The 15,495-nt window shown below is 36.3% G+C and overlaps 3 protein-coding genes across 7 annotated transcripts; all 3 read right to left on the bottom strand.

Moving 5' to 3' along the window:
* Positions 1 to 404: 404 nt before the first annotated feature.
* Positions 405 to 2,987, bottom strand: LOC103333463 (Major facilitator superfamily protein). The gene is made up of 2 exons (XM_008236287.3): positions 2,557 to 2,987; positions 405 to 1,589 (listed from the first exon to the last, which is right to left on the bottom strand). The coding sequence occupies exons 1-2, from the start codon at positions 2,813 to 2,815 to the stop codon at positions 529 to 531; spliced, it is 1,320 nt and encodes a 439-aa protein (XP_008234509.1). The 5' UTR covers positions 2,816 to 2,987; the 3' UTR covers positions 405 to 528.
* A 1,067-nt stretch (positions 2,988 to 4,054) lies between these two features.
* Positions 4,055 to 8,981, bottom strand: LOC103333464 (Ribosomal protein S5 family protein). Its single transcript, XM_008236289.3, has 8 exons — positions 8,345 to 8,981; positions 7,101 to 7,624; positions 6,525 to 6,575; positions 6,313 to 6,420; positions 4,696 to 4,791; positions 4,475 to 4,573; positions 4,328 to 4,387; positions 4,055 to 4,239 (listed from the first exon to the last, which is right to left on the bottom strand). The coding sequence occupies exons 1-8, from the start codon at positions 8,850 to 8,852 to the stop codon at positions 4,174 to 4,176; spliced, it is 1,512 nt and encodes a 503-aa protein (XP_008234511.2). The 5' UTR covers positions 8,853 to 8,981; the 3' UTR covers positions 4,055 to 4,173.
* A 2,076-nt stretch (positions 8,982 to 11,057) lies between these two features.
* Positions 11,058 to 15,036, bottom strand: LOC103333465 (maltose excess protein 1, chloroplastic-like). Of its 5 annotated transcripts, none has more exons than XR_016127490.1 (9): positions 14,628 to 14,979; positions 14,074 to 14,229; positions 13,286 to 13,741; positions 12,326 to 12,427; positions 12,139 to 12,257; positions 11,930 to 11,992; positions 11,770 to 11,831; positions 11,469 to 11,607; positions 11,058 to 11,386 (listed from the first exon to the last, which is right to left on the bottom strand). XR_016127490.1 is itself a non-coding variant. In XM_008236290.2 (9 exons), exons 2-9 carry the CDS (start codon positions 14,146 to 14,148, stop codon positions 11,525 to 11,527), a joined length of 885 nt encoding a protein of 294 aa, XP_008234512.2. In that variant the 5' UTR covers positions 14,149 to 14,229; positions 14,628 to 15,036; the 3' UTR covers positions 11,058 to 11,524. The 5 variants fall into 5 exon arrangements, 4 of the variants coding, with proteins under 4 accessions (XP_008234512.2, XP_088909759.1, XP_088909757.1 ...); XM_008236290.2 differs by having other exon boundaries at positions 11,058 to 11,607; positions 13,286 to 13,375; positions 13,451 to 13,741; positions 14,628 to 15,036; XM_089053633.1 differs by having other exon boundaries at positions 11,058 to 11,607; positions 13,286 to 13,375; positions 13,451 to 13,763; positions 14,628 to 14,977.
* Positions 15,037 to 15,495: the final 459 nt, after the last annotated feature.

Genomic DNA, 15,495 nt, shown 5'->3' with positions numbered 1-15,495 from the left:
GTTCTGCGCAAAGTTCTTTAGTTTTTCATGCTGAATCCAACCATATAAAGAAAATAAATTTGAATCAACGGTTGGAAAGTTACAGGTAAAAAAAGGGACAAATGTCGAAACTGAAAAACATAGGAAATTCATAAATTCATCTCTGACCAAAAAGTGCTATAGTACCCGAGTGATAAAAAAGTGATAGAATGGTGATAAAGCACTGACAGAATTGTGATAAAGAAGTTATACAACAGTGATAAATGAGTGATACAAAGTGCTAATTGTATTTATCTTTAGTTTCTTGTTTTGTATTTAAATAATAAAATAAGTATAAATATCGGATCGGTACGGATTTCCGTCGGGTTAGAAATATTGTTCCGTTAACCAAACCAAATATCTCGGTACGGATCGGATCGGAATAATTAAAATTAAAAAATAAATATTTAACCAAACCAAATCAAACCGTTGGTACGATACGGTCGGTACACGGATAATTCGGAGGATATGCCCACCCCTATCCTCAGATTTGTACAGTACTATATTCGGCTATTTCTTTTTCCGACTGGTTTTTGATTTTACATCATCGGGGATACAAGATGACCAATATAGAGGCAACAGTGTGAGAAGTGCCTGTATTAGTAGGGCAAGCGGAAACCCTGAAAAATCATTTCCTTTGACCCCAACATACGACGCAAGCACAACACCAAGATATCCACTGACTATGAATGCAACCGCTATTGCAGACATTACAAATGCCATTAGAGATCCCTCGCATCCCCGTGGGCAGAGCTTGGCTATAAGAATGCTGAAGGGCAGAATCTTAATAAAGAAGAGAACCTCCGAAAGGCCAGAAAACATCACAACGTAGAAATTGTCTGGCACCCCCATGTAATTTCGATAAATCCTATTCACAAACAACACATCAGAAACCATAAATACAGCCATTGTAACCTGAATGGCAGAAATCAGTTTTCTTGGTGTGACTGACTTCAAGTAACGATTATAGATGACACTCCATAGAAGCATTGCCACTTGACCAAACACCTTTGAGATTCCCAACACTGATGAGTCAATATTCAGATACTGCGTCTGGTAAAAGAACATGGTGCCTGTCAATGCAGGAATAATGGCATACGAAGCCGCAAACCATGTAATTGAGTAAGCAATCTCAGGTTCTCTTAGTGCAACCAAGAGCTCTGTAAACTTCTCTTGAATCCCAACGTCGGCTGTCCTCTTGTGAAGGTCCAAAGAACTCTCCTGGACAAATATGCTTAGAAAAAACTGGACGGTAAGGAGAAGGCCATAGAACAGGAACATCTTCTGGGGAGAGAATCTGTCAATGGAAAGACCAGCTAGGAGGAATCCAAGGACTCCACCCATAGCTGAAGCCATCCAGAAAAATGATTGGAGCTCACCTGAGGATGATGGTTGAGAATTTTTGGAGGACTTAGACTGCTTTCCCGCCTCTGCAACAATGGCATCATTGGCTACCTCAGCAATTGAAGCACCGAGATTACTAAGGAGAAGATATAGTGTCATGGTGCCAATTGAAATGCCTGATTCAGAGAGGATTGCTATGGCTAGCCATGACACTGCTTGTAAGAAAGCTGCAACAATAGATGAGTTGTGTTAGAAATGAACTTCAGACCCAAAAAAAAAAGAGAGAGAGAGAGAGAGAGAGAGAGAGAGAGTTAGGAATGAACTAGAACTATGATTAAATTGGTGGATCTATGAACCAAATTTAGGCCTAGGAGAATAGAAACTTCACATTCTCATTTTTTTAAAGGAAGAAATATTATTATTTTTATCATGTGAACAAAAGCGGGGTGCATTATATGAATGTTACATTTACTTAAAATAACTAATGAATTTTTTTGGCAGAGTACTAAATTTCAATGTTTGAACCGATATTTAGACATGCAGAAAATTCTGTTGTGTGATGGCACATCGTTGTATATTGGGAGACATAATCAAAAGAGTAATAGTTGACTCATCACAAAGAAGTTGCATCTTTATCCTAATTAAATGGGGAGGAGGAAATACAAGCTGGGTTTAAAGAGCCGTGGATAAGTATAAGCACATCTGTTACTGCAGTTTTTATTTGGCTATTTTGCTGCTCCAGAATCTTTGAGCAAACGAAAGCATTGAAGCTTATGATATGAGGAGTTTGAATGATTCAAATTCTAATCCAAATTCCATGTAAAAAGAAAAAGGGAGCCGGGCCCTGACTGCGTGCACTGCACTCCCTGTTGTATTCTGCACTGCACTGATTCCTTAGATCAAATTATTAATTCAAAACTACATCGACACCGACAAAGTAAATAAAAAAGAAGCTTAAGACAAAAAAGGCCAATCGTGTAAAAAAAAATTATTTTTCTTTACAATAATTAATTAATGATAATTCATAACGAAGTTCAAAATTAGGTTTTACAAAAGGAATAATTAATCAATGATAATTCATAACGAAGTTCAAAATTAGGTTTTCCAAAAGGTGACGAAGATGAAGCCATACATTCAGGAAAGAAAGAAAAAAGAAATTGGTGTGGTGTGGTGTAGTAAGTAGTAAGTAGGTACCTCCGAAGGCGATATAAGGTATGCGGTGCTGGCCACGAATGTAGACGGCGTCGGAAACAACACCATAAAGGGGCTTGGCGACCATGGGGAGGTTGGCGGAGTTCTGGAGGAGCTGGAGAGTGGAGGAATCGACGCGGAGGCCGTCTTTGAGGAAGAAGTTGACGGCCATCCATGGGAAGCACCTGAAGCCCTGCACCCAGTACCCAAATCCCACCACCTTCCGGATCTTGTCCGTACCCTCCTCCGATGACACTACCATTTTCCACACTGTCAAATTCTATCTTCACCTCAATTATGTTGTCTTGAGAAAATTCTTGGGTATTCGGCTCGTTGGTTGGAGTGTGTGGTCCGATCCGATTAATGTCATGTCAATGATCATATGACTCATGATGAACAGATCCCGTGAGTCCGTGACACCTGCACTCACCGCTGAGGTGTCCCAAGGACCTTAACTTACCTTGTATCTTCAAAATTTTCATCTTTCACTTACACAGCAAATTAATTATAATTAATTTTTAACTAAAATGGTTCGATTTTAACGAACAACTTGCGGTAAAAACTATAATACGATTCTTCTTTTTTTACTGTTTATCAATTATTATAATGGAAAAATGCTTTTTATGTTTGTGTAAATTTTTGGAAGAAACTACTGCTATGTACGTTTTCTTCCTCAAAGATTTACTCAGAATTTCACGTTTGGTTATAAATAAATTCTGTAATTTAATGTAAGAGGGCAGAGTCAGTTTGAGAGAGGAGAAAAGAGAACGACTCCATTCCATTCGATTAAATTGAATGGCTGGGATTTTTTTAAACGCAAACAACCACACTATATCTAAAAGCAACGAAGCAAGGAAAGGAAGTGGATATTTATGGAGAAGCAAATATGGTGGCAAATGCACTTTCTAAAAAGGGACGAGAAGTTTCATCCAATTGTAAATGGTTTAGTAAATTCCTGAGGGAGGTTGCTTTTAGAATACATTGTGATTTGTATGAACATAAGATGCTTAATGGATCTACCTTGTAATTTACTTTTTCTATCAATATAAAAACATGGAAAGAAAAAGAAAAAATAAAGCAGAATATTCCATTTTTCATGTATTAAAAAAGTAATAAAAATGTGCGTAAGAAAATCAATTAAATATAAAACCTCACACAAGTTGAAACACATGCATCTTTACCGAAACCGAAGGTCTTCCTCCTTTTTCTCTGTTTCTCATTGAACTGAATTAAAAGAAACAAAGCAACTCTGGGGAGGGGGTAAGACAACAAAAACAAAAAAACCAAGCAACCTTTCAAAAAAATTGTTATAAAAAATTAAAAATTAAAAAAAGTAGCAAGTGCTAGGCAGAATGAGGGGGAACAAATTGAATTACATATCTCTTGAATGAAAACTTATGGTAGAAAAGAATTGGTCCTTTACCTTGTGTTTTCAACTTACGCAGCACTTGCTTTTCCTCCTCACATCTCCCCTCCCAACCAGACTAACCAAGTACAGAACTAACATATAAATAAATTTTCATTTTTATCACATTATCTAATAAGTGAATACAAGCTTATTTCAGAACAACATAACAGGACTTAAAGAATTCTGCAAACAAGCAAGATTAAACACATCTATCACAGCAGGTACTTCTCAACAACAGTGCGGCCAAACTTCTCTTGAACATCCTTTGGAGTTTCAATCTGCAAAGTGCACAGATTGACACAGTGAATATAAATTCAAAGTGAATGAATTTAAGAAAATCACATAACATTTGAAGGGGCTACTTACCGCATTAAGGGATTTGAAGAGAGCCTTAACTGTGTTATGAGGATTCCTTGAACCTACAACCTGACAAGAGTGTGGACGTTAGACCAACAAACCAAATTGCAGGAGCCACCCCTTGGTAAAAATGACTTCCTTTTGACAGTCAATTACCTTAGACTTGACATTTTTGAAACCAGCTAAGTTTAGAATGGTTTGGACAGTTCTTCCCGCTTTCATACCCGTCCTAGTGGATGCAGGCCAGAGATACACCTAATAAGAATTACAGGTTAAAGGTAGGCTCTATATCATGGAGGAAAAACAAGAAAAAGAGGAGAACAAAGAAAATACTAAACCAGAACAAAAAATCAATACAAGAAAGACGAGCCAATCACCTTCGTTTTTTTATAAGTTGTTTGTATTGCATGTGCAATTGTATGCTCCTCATGTCTTTCTACGTAGTGTAGATTCTGAAAGCATTTCTCATACGCCTGATTGTTGTAAAACCAATGCGTGCATCACCAAAAGAAAAGAAACATGAATGACTCAGGTAAATATTTCACAAATGACAGTTGCCAGTAAGTCTATGATCAAAAGAGGAAACACTTAAAACCCGTAATGTTTGCCATTTGAATAAGAGAATCTCTTTACATTAAGTTCAAAATCCTGACAAAAGCAAACGAGAGTGAAAACAGTCACCAAACTGACAAGAACAACTGTTTTTAATTTCTATAAGTTGAAAAACTATGGTGGGCTTCCCATCTTTAATATGCTGTTTGTATCACATGTACAATTGCATGCTCCTCATGTGGTCCTAGATAATAGAAAAACTGGTCATACTCCCTGAGTTGATTTATCTCCATGAACAAGGAGTATTATTCATAGATGGCCATTTCCACAGGAGTTTTCTAATAATTGAGATGGAAAAAGGCGTTTTGCCCATAGATAACGGGGATGCTAACCAAAAGAAGAATGACAGACAAATATGTTGCATGCATATACATGCAGTGTACAATGCAAGGACATGACATCTCTCTGGAAACTAAGATGCGCTCATTGTGCTCCAATGATCGGTACCATCCTCTTCTATTGAGTAGGGTTTAGGGTTCTTATTTATGTTAGGTAATGTTTTGTTTTCATATTAGCCTTTAAAATTTTGAAATACCACTCATCTCCCCTTCTTTTCGGAAAATAATTCCAACACTACTTAAAATCAACCAATACGTTTTTTTCCTGACAATTTCTAAAAATAATCCTTCATATATCCATCCTGGATTCCTCACGTATCAATGTCGTATGAAAAGTCAAACTAGATACACAATGAACTATCCACACGGCATTAGGCACATATTAGGGGTGTCGAATACTCCACCAAAAAAAAATGGAGTATTCATGCTTCATTGGACGAGAAGGGTAACAATTGCCACGGCTAGTTAGGGTGATCTGCCCACATTTTGTTCTCCCCAACAGAAAAGCATTTTTGTTATTTGAGTACCAACGCAGGTGAACCATTGATACATAAAGTTGTAGGAATTGAACTTACCAAAGCCTATCTTGTAAAAATAATAATTATTATTATTATTATAAAATCAAATCTCAGATTATACCAGGATATATCCGAATATCGACCACTGGAAACTTATCCAAATAGATCCAACCAAATTACTTGGTAGACCTTTTAAGTCTGAATACAAATATTACTAGAAGCAGACATTCAATTAAATTCTCATTTCCAATCCTATATGATTAATACCTACATAGAATGTGCATCACATACATGATATATTACAACACCATATATGATATGATCCAGTTTAAATCTAAAATAATCAGTTCTATTACTTTGACCACAATGGCTACCTCTAAAATATTAACACTTGAAAAAAAAATCAAACCAAACCACACAAAGACATGCAACCTGAATCATTACCAAATGAACAAATAAAAAATATGAGGCTAAAACTGTGTAAATATATGGAATTCTGTAAAATTCATAGCTCTCAACAAAATACCTTCTGAAGAGCAATAGGGACTGCTGGGCCTTTTGCTTTAGCATAACCAACAACACCATGATAGTTCCCACAAGCTAATATGGCACTGTACTTGACCACTTGCCCCCCCTATAAGCCATAAATAGAAATGTGGAAACATCATTCTCTGTTACGAGAAATCAAAAGCAATGTATGTACCGCAAAAAAAAAAAAATGCAAGGTGGTGGGAATACCTTTGTAACTTTACAAGTTCGGTTCACATTGATTATTTTAACATCAAAGCCCTGCCAGCATGTAATGGATAGAATGGTCAAAAATATTGGAGTTTGCACGCAAAAAAAAAAATGTATACGAATGCAAGGGAAAACGCAATGGTGATCAAAACAACATAAAACTCTTCGAAGAACAGACTTTAGTAAGAATGATTGGAAAACACACAAAAAAAGTTGTGGAAACTCCACTCAAACTTCAAAGTATCACATGGCTAACCATATAAGAAACAATCAACATATAATCTTTCTTCTACAGGCATCATATGGATGATATGTGTACTCTCAAGTAATGAATCATTTACATACACCATTAAACTAAAACCACCAAAAAAAAAAAAAAAGAGAGAGAGAAGAGAGAGAGAAGAGAAGGTTATAACAAGAATAAAAACATTGGATAGAAAATTGAAAAGAAAATGCATCAAAATTAACCCACAACAATTTCAAAACTTCTGAATACTTACTAAAATCAGTTTGTCAGTTGTCGCCTATGCTGAATTAAAATCAGTAAAAGGTCCACTTGATGATAAATGTACTTACTTTCCTGTAGAGGGGTCTTCTCTTCTTCTCTGTCAAATCATTTCTTTCCTCTGCTAGATCTCTGATCTCTTCCTCTAGAACCTTACCCTTCTTCCCAAATGTATGATCTAACTCTGCTAGCTTCTCTTCAAGTTTCTTGTCAATTGCGTTAAGTTTCTCTAACAGTATGTCATCTTTCTCCTTCATGTCATTGAACTCTTCATCGTCATCGTCATCAACTCCTTGTATAATTTGCTTTTCTTTTTCAAATCCAGCATGTTCCAAGAGATCAACTGAGGACTCCACTTGTTCATGCTGAATGACTCCATAATTGGCAGGATTGTTTGGATCATAGGCTTCCTTCCACTGCACCAATCTCATAGCCCTGTTTAGTTTCTGCTGGAGAATGAATTTATCCTTGCCCTCAGCTACTTTGAGATGGTTAATCAACTCACCGATGACCCTATATTCAGGGCGAAGCCGGAAATGTTTTTGCTCGAACTTGTCAATTTTATTCATCCATTTAAAAGCATCATCAAGTGTTCCTGCCAGAAATTTCAATACAAGTAAACAAATGTCATGATGTACTACAGATACAAAATGTATTACACTGATTTACATAAGAATTCATCTCAGAGACGAAAAAGTAAAGTGCAAGTCTGAAGAGTATTACATAATATAACCCTGAATCCCCAATCCAGTTGTGAAGAAACAAAGCATGGGAAATCATTTAGAAATCATGAAAGTCCATATTTAGAGAAGTTTTTTTTTTTTCACATTTCCGAGCAACTGTGAGGAGCACTATGAAATGTGCACATTGAACTTCTGACATAAAAATTTAATAGGAATACCAATCAAACTGAACAGTGCACGGATGTTTTCTGTCTTGTTGCTGATAAAATGCTCTTCAAAAGAACTGAAATAAATCAATCATGAGTGTTCATAACTTTGATTTAATTTTGCAACAGAAATAAATTCATGTCCATTATAGCATTTGAAATACTTACCCGGAGTGTTATGGGTCTCATTGAAACCAAAAAAGCATTACTATATGTTGTCATGTATGTATATATTAAAACAAACAAGAAATAAAACAAAGCATCATGTTTTACTCGGAATCTAAGAATAGCAATTAAAAAAATTTGCATTCTCATATTTTTCACCCACAATTGTGAGCCATCCAATCAAGCAATGTCAATAATAATAAATAAAAATAAGCCACCTAGTCAAAGAAACAAGCAAAAAAAAAAAAGAGTACTGAATACCAGCCTCGGTGAAGTTCTTGAGCAACTCCTCGTGGCGCGTAAACTTCTTCTGAAACTCATCAAACCTCTTCTTGACGGCATCGGGCGTGAACCTTTCGTCGTCTTCGTCGCTATCAGAATCAGTAGGCTCCTCATACAAGTTCAAGTCCCCAGTATCCCCCTTGAGCTTCTCCTTATCGAGCTTCTCAATCAATGGTATAACACCCAAGTAGTCCTCCTCATCTTCTTGATCAATGTCTTTGGTGTCCAGACCAGTCCTTTTCCGCTGCTCTCTTTCTCTCTGCTTTTCTCTCTCTACCTCGGCAAGAAGGTCTTGGGCCGCTCTGGATGATACTGTGGAATAATGGGTCTTCCCAGAAAACGAAAACGAGGGCTTGGGCGCATGAGAGGTGAGAAAGTGTGGGGAAGTGGAGATTTTCCGGGAGAAGCGGAGTGGGGCTTTGGTTGGATTTTTAATGGCTTGATTGAGGATGAGACGCGACCACGAGAATGCTTGTGATTTGTTCATTGCTTGTTCATCTGAAATTCCTTTCAATAATGAGGAAGCGAAATGAAAAAACAACTCTTTCAATAATGTTGGAAACCCGTATAGAGAGAAAATGAGAGAAAATCTTCGATAGTGACAACCCAGGCTAGGGTTTAGGGGTTATTTCATTTCCATTCCCTTCTTTAATTGGTACAATGGCCTGTTTCATTTTCATTAGCCGTCCAGAAGCCCAACAACTAATGGGCCACAACGGGTGGCCCATCTAGTATCCCTCTCTGTCTGTTCAGGCCGCATTATAGTTTTTTTTTTTTCACACAAGCAATAGTCTAAACTAAAAGATGAAGGGGTTTCTCACACACAATACAAAAATGTCATAGAGAATTTGAACCTTAGACCACTATTCTGCAAGTCAAAACTATTTTCCATTAGGCTAGACCTCATTGACTATAGTTTTCAGTCAATCAAGGATTAAACTTTTAAAAAAAGCCAACCGTCATTGCCTTTAAATTATTTATTGTAGTATCCCTGAAACTATGGTCAAATTCTACAATGCCCCCGAAAGTCAAAGTGGTACACATTGCCCCTTGACAAGGATTTGTTTTTCCAATTTGCCCCATGTCCTCATCTCCAGTCATAACTTTGTTAATTTTGATGAGTGGCAAGGGTACTAAGGTAATTTCGTACATGTGATGTGGCATTACCCACCTCCATCATGGACTAAAAAAATTAGTAAAAAATGCTTTACCTTTTAAATAATTTTTAAATTATAAATTCAATATAACAACGGGCACGATTGGCAGGCTGAGCTGCATGAACGACCACGAATGGCCAGACAGCCTTGATGGGCTAGGGAGGGTTGGTGAGTTCTCGGAGAGGGTAAGAGAAATTGGCCTCAAATGAAATAGATAAATACAATAAAAGAACAAGGCTACTAATGAAATTTTGATTTTTTTTTTATACATCTCAAAACTAAATCCAATAATAATCTAATCCGATTTGAATTCAATGCTTAACCGATATGGATTGATAAATGCAATTCGATAGTCCGAATCTGAAAATTCAATTATAAATGAATTGGATGAATTGAGGTATATCCAATCCGAATCCGATCCATTTACAAGTCTAGTTAGGAGTGGCTCCATTTGGAATTTTTTTTTCCTTCAGTTTTTGAACTTTTTTTAAATTTGTAATTTTAAATTAAAGAAGAAAAGTGGATGAAAATATATACACGAACATATAGTATTATTTATAAACATTAAATTGTTTGATGATAATTATCATAGCTTATTTGGGAGTGTTTGGATACCAACTCTCTTCAATACATAAGTTCTTTGTCCCAAAAACAAGTCCTCAATGGGATCCCTAAACCACCTCCTTAACTAAAATTTAGAGAGGAATTGAAAAAACTCATCTCTAACTATGCTCCATATTCAGCTCTTAAAATAAGGAAGGAGTTCCTAAATCTGAGGAGAGAGAAAGGACTCCTAGTGACTCCCTATAATTAAATGCTTCTTTATTTAATATTATTTTAAGCATTTATTTTAAGCAAATTATTTTTTATTGTTGCTTTTGTGTCTATACTTTATTCAAAAATTGAATTTAAAAACATTTATGACTCTTTAAACTAAGGAATATGATTGGAGTTAAAATTTTATAGAGAGTTCCTAAAATAGCTTTATAGTGTTTTTAGCTAAATTTTAACTAAAAAATAGAGAGCATGATTGTGGATCCTCTAAGTTCCTTTTTCTTTAATGAAAACAATACCCCTTTGCCAAAAAACTAAAATGAGCAAGGCTTTTTTAAAATCTAGGTAAATGAATTTAATTCATTAACCAAACAGCATAATACAATGAAAAAAGGAAAATAAGATGTACAAGCTTAGGCCTCTTAAAACCTCTGACATAAAAATAATAATAATAATAATAATAATAATAATAATAATAATAAAAACCCCAAAAAAGAGGAAAATCCACACAAGGAAAAAGAGTGCCTTCCACTTGCCATCAAAACCCGTGTGAAAGAGAAAAAAAAAATAGAAAACATTAGAATGAAAAAGATATGAAGAAACATAAAGATGAGGAGAAGGAGCTAGGGGCACCAACCTCTCCTCTGCCCATCGGAATTAGACCTAACAACTGCACGAGTTTGGTGTATTGTAATACAAATATGACGGAATGACTGTCACATCGAAAAATTACTCCTAGGAGATGCAGCACCACATAAGAATTTCTACCCAAAGAAACTTAATTGGAAATTTCTAAATAAATGTGTTGGTTAAAGTTCAGCCTGATTTATAATCGACACAATTGTGCTGCCCAAAAGAAAGGGGGGCTGCAAACCAGGCAGAAAACGGTGTGATTGCGTATATGTGAGGTTGCTGGAGTTGTGTTCTCGGACATTACCAAGCAGGCCACTGTAAAGATAGGACATGGAGTTTTACTTACATTATTAATTGGAATTAGACTACACAATATCATCAGACATTCTACCAGACGCATTATTCATGCCACTGTGAGGAATAAATTTCCACGCAGCTGTCCTTAGCTCTTGCCCAACTGCAATGACCGCAACAAGAATCAAGCATTGACATTGCAGTGGAGAAGATTTGTTATATCTCATGCCTTGATATTGCCATACCAGATCGCTTTAAGATCTTTTGGGCTTTTTGGCAGTATCACCTCAGACTTTTGAATTTAGGATCCAGAAACTAACTCTTTCAAAGATGTGAAAGGTGAGTTGTATCCATAGACATCAGCATCTCTCCATAGAGCCATTCCTGTAAGGAGAAAAATATCAGAGCTCGTTATGCCGAATGCTTAATCGGCCTAAGCATAAAATGAGAAAATGTTCATATTAGATTTGATTATTTTCTTTGCCGATACTATCGTTTTTCAGAGGGGGATGATGTAAGAATTGATAATACTGGAAAAGAAACAACCTATCCACAAAATCAAACCAGCTGTTGCTGCTAAGAAAAATTCCTTGCTGATACTGTTGAACCTGGAATTACAAATAAGATACCGTTTCTTAGTAGAGATCAAACTTTCTACCAAAAGAACATCAGAAACTATGAATAACCATAAATCAGGAACAATTACCAATACAAGCACACGATATTCCCATATCCATAAAACAAAGAAGCCCAGGTAGAACCAGTGAACCTGCAGTCATTGTTTACCGTTATTCTTACTTAAACTCAGTAATATAAACGCATTATTAAATCAACAGATAGATCAACCACTAGAGCAGTTTAAGAAGTACATTGAAAAAGATAATTACCAATTCAAAAAAAAAAAAAGATAATTACCACATAAAATCACGAATAAAAAGGGCACGTGGGATCATAAGTCCATTTCCAATCATTGCAAGCAACATCGAGAAAGCTGATAAACCTTTGATGTTGTCAGGATTTAGGAAATTTGTCCACTGAACAGAAAGCACCAATTGTTGTCAGATGTATACAAAAATTAACACTAGAAATTCTAAAACAGTACCATTTGCGAAATTGGCATCCACATGAAAAGAAGTGTAGCTGTCCATCCAGATATAGCTCCCACAAATTTGATGCCTTTTGCAGAGAGTTTCCCCAATCGCGCCTGCCAAAATAAGCAGATTCTAAAAAGATGCACGATAGAGTGTCCTCCTGTATTTCTATCTTAGCTTTGCAAAGAAAGTTGAGAAAATAAAAGGAAAAAGAGTTAAAAGTTTTTCTCATTTCAGATGATAAACAAACACGCATCACTCATGTTAAAGACAAGAGGTTAACTTCAAAGCAGGTCCCCTTTAATCAATTGACTATGCCACGATTCAAGTAACAGAATAAGATTCTTTGACTTAAGAGTAAACAAAATAAGCATTTTTAAGACCTACCCATTTAATGCGTCCTCTCAAAAGGCAATCTTACACTGTAAGCAAAAGTCAATTGATTATATCCTACAACGATTTAAGTGGTAAAGGTCTGTGATTAATTATTTTCATATAGTTGTCATACAATCATTATATAAAACAAAAAAGATATTTAATTCCATGATCAGAGGACTGCAATCCGTATTACTAACAGACAGCGAATAAGGAGACCTCAAAACAACTTCTGGTTCTTTTTGGCATACATACAATGATTGCATCCCCACGTTTTCTAGTCTAGTCTTGATTTTACCAGATTGTATTTAGACCTAGAAACCACCAGAAACAAAAGAGACCATTAACAGATGTACTCCACCTGATGAAACTAGGAAATGCATTTACATATAAGGCATATGAGAGATCACTTCAAATGAGTGTCTTATTTAATCAGTAAATGACAAATATTTAATCTCAGAAACAAGGAAGTTCATGCACATTTTATGTGTAACACACACTATCTACATGTTGATCACACAATTTCTGAGGAATTATATCTTAATACATCAAAGGACCAAAAGTCAATATATAACTCGACATGGGGCCAAACTTACCATAATAACAGCCACCAGAGCAACAAGAAAAGCAAATACTCCAGGCAAGATACTGTTGGGTATATACGGAACAAACGTAGACCACATAATCTGTAACAAAATTATTAACAAGAAAATCAAGTGAGAGAGAGAGAGAGAGAGAGAGAGAGAGAGAGAGAGAATCACTTGGGGAAGAACTGATAGCCCGCCAACAGTAATAAAATCTTCCCAGAAGCGCCAGATTCCAGCATTAAGCAGACCAAAGTAATTCAAGAAATTCAAAACAAGACCAGTTGCCACAACCACGGAGGTGATCACAAAGTAAGGTAGAGGCATCGCTTCTGCCATAGAAAGTTGAGCAAAAACCGCATATAAGGAAATTACGCCCAATGTCTGCACCACAATCGCCTCCTTCTCTCTCTTCTTTGCAAAATATGAAAGCAGTGAAAGGTTTCCAAGCAAACCAGTAAACATTCCCTGCATTTACAACATTCCCTCCCTTAGGAAATTAAAAGCCTATGAGCTGTTTGGTTGCTGAGATGTGTAAGAAAAGAAATATGTATGTTCAAATCTTGCACGTTTAGGCACATAGAGCTTGTAAGTATTAGAGCTTAGTCAACTTAGCCAAATGGAATATATGTTATATTGTTATTGAGACAAGTTTTGTTTCTGTCTTCCTCTTATTGTTGTTTTGGTCTGACTGTGACAAGTTTTCAGCTTGTAAGGGCATCTAAGATAATAGCCAAGAAAATAGAAATCAGAAAAAGGCGCTGCTATATTATAACAAGTAAGCCGGTGCAAAATATTACCAGCCATGGGACTGCCAAAAGTGCAGCTTTATTTCCTGCCAGAAGATTTTGGGCATTGAGTATGATCTGAGGCATTTGCAGTAACAGAAATGGGATATTTGATGCACCAGAGAATTTTGCTGTCCAGGAGTCCCATTGCTCGAAACTTTTATTGCTCTTGAATTTCACCGATCCATTGCAGAGATTCCAAAAAACAATTTTGAAACATCAGCATTTTCAACCCAAATTAAGGGCTCATATGAAATTTAAATGGAAATCACTACATAAATTGTTTGTGTATGGGTTTGGTTACTGGGAAGAGCATAGGAATCTGAAAGAAATTGAAATTATATGTTGACTTTCTTTAAAAGAGAGAATAAATTAAGAAAAAGATAGCAATAATTAATTGAAGTTTGAAATTGGAAAAAAATAACGGTTTATATTGTTTTACATAAATACGCTTACGCATAGGCAGAAAAGTAGTGAACAAGGTGCAATTGTTATGGATTACTCTTAGGAATGCATTGCTGAAATGCGTAGTTTGTGTATGGCGGGGGGAGAGAGAGAGAGAGTACCTGAACCTGATGATGAAGAGGGTGAGGGACGTCAGAGTCGAGAGCGCAGAGAATTCGGCGGCCGAAGCAAGGTGTGGGTGTTATAGTAGCATTGGGCGGAGACGGATAGAGAGTTTTGTTGGATCAAGGAATATTTGAGATGATGATGTTGCAATTGTACTTGCAGTCCAGGTGGCTTGCTAGTGCTAGCGCTACCGCTACTTCTTGTTCTACTTCTAGTTCCAGTAGAGGAACAGCAATAGGGCACCACCAGACACTTGGCCATTGATTTCTTTGATTTGATCTGAGAGAGAGAGAGAGAGAGAGAGAGAGGTGAGATTGCACCCTCAATTCAATAACTGAGCTCTGAAAAGAAAAGAGCAAGCCAACACTTGCAGGTGGAGATTGGGAGTGTGTCAGATGTGCGTATCTCCATACGACACGTGGAAAATAGATATTTGTTTCTTGCTTTTACTCCTCCTCTGGGCTTTGGTACTTGATATCGCAATAACACGATATTGTTGTCCATGTGTGTATTAGATATTTAACGCAAAACGTACGTTTTAAGCAGGAGAAAAACTTTCACGGATCCAAAAGTTTAGGAATTAGAAAAGGAAAAGGAACATGAATTGGAAAGTGGAAGGTGAAATTTTTTCGTCATTTACACATCATTCAAAATTTGAGATACATCCTTGCACCTTTCTTCCTTTTATCTGAGTTTACTACCATTTTGGGTAGAAAATGGAAAGAAAAAGAAAATATTATTAAAAATAAAATATAAAAAAACTGTTGCAGCTAATTTGGCTCGGACTCTTCCCAGGTATGTGCATGCACAGAGAGAGAGAGAGAATAAAACTTACTTGTCAATTACAAAAACTTATCTAGGTCA

The sequence above is a fragment of the Prunus mume genome, linkage group LG5 (assembly GCF_029339155.1).
Source record: "Prunus mume cultivar Tortuosa linkage group LG5, ASM2933915v1, whole genome shotgun sequence".
In the NCBI taxonomy this organism is placed as follows: domain Eukaryota; kingdom Viridiplantae; phylum Streptophyta; class Magnoliopsida; order Rosales; family Rosaceae; genus Prunus; species Prunus mume.
This window is presented reverse-complemented; position numbering and strand designations above follow the sequence as displayed.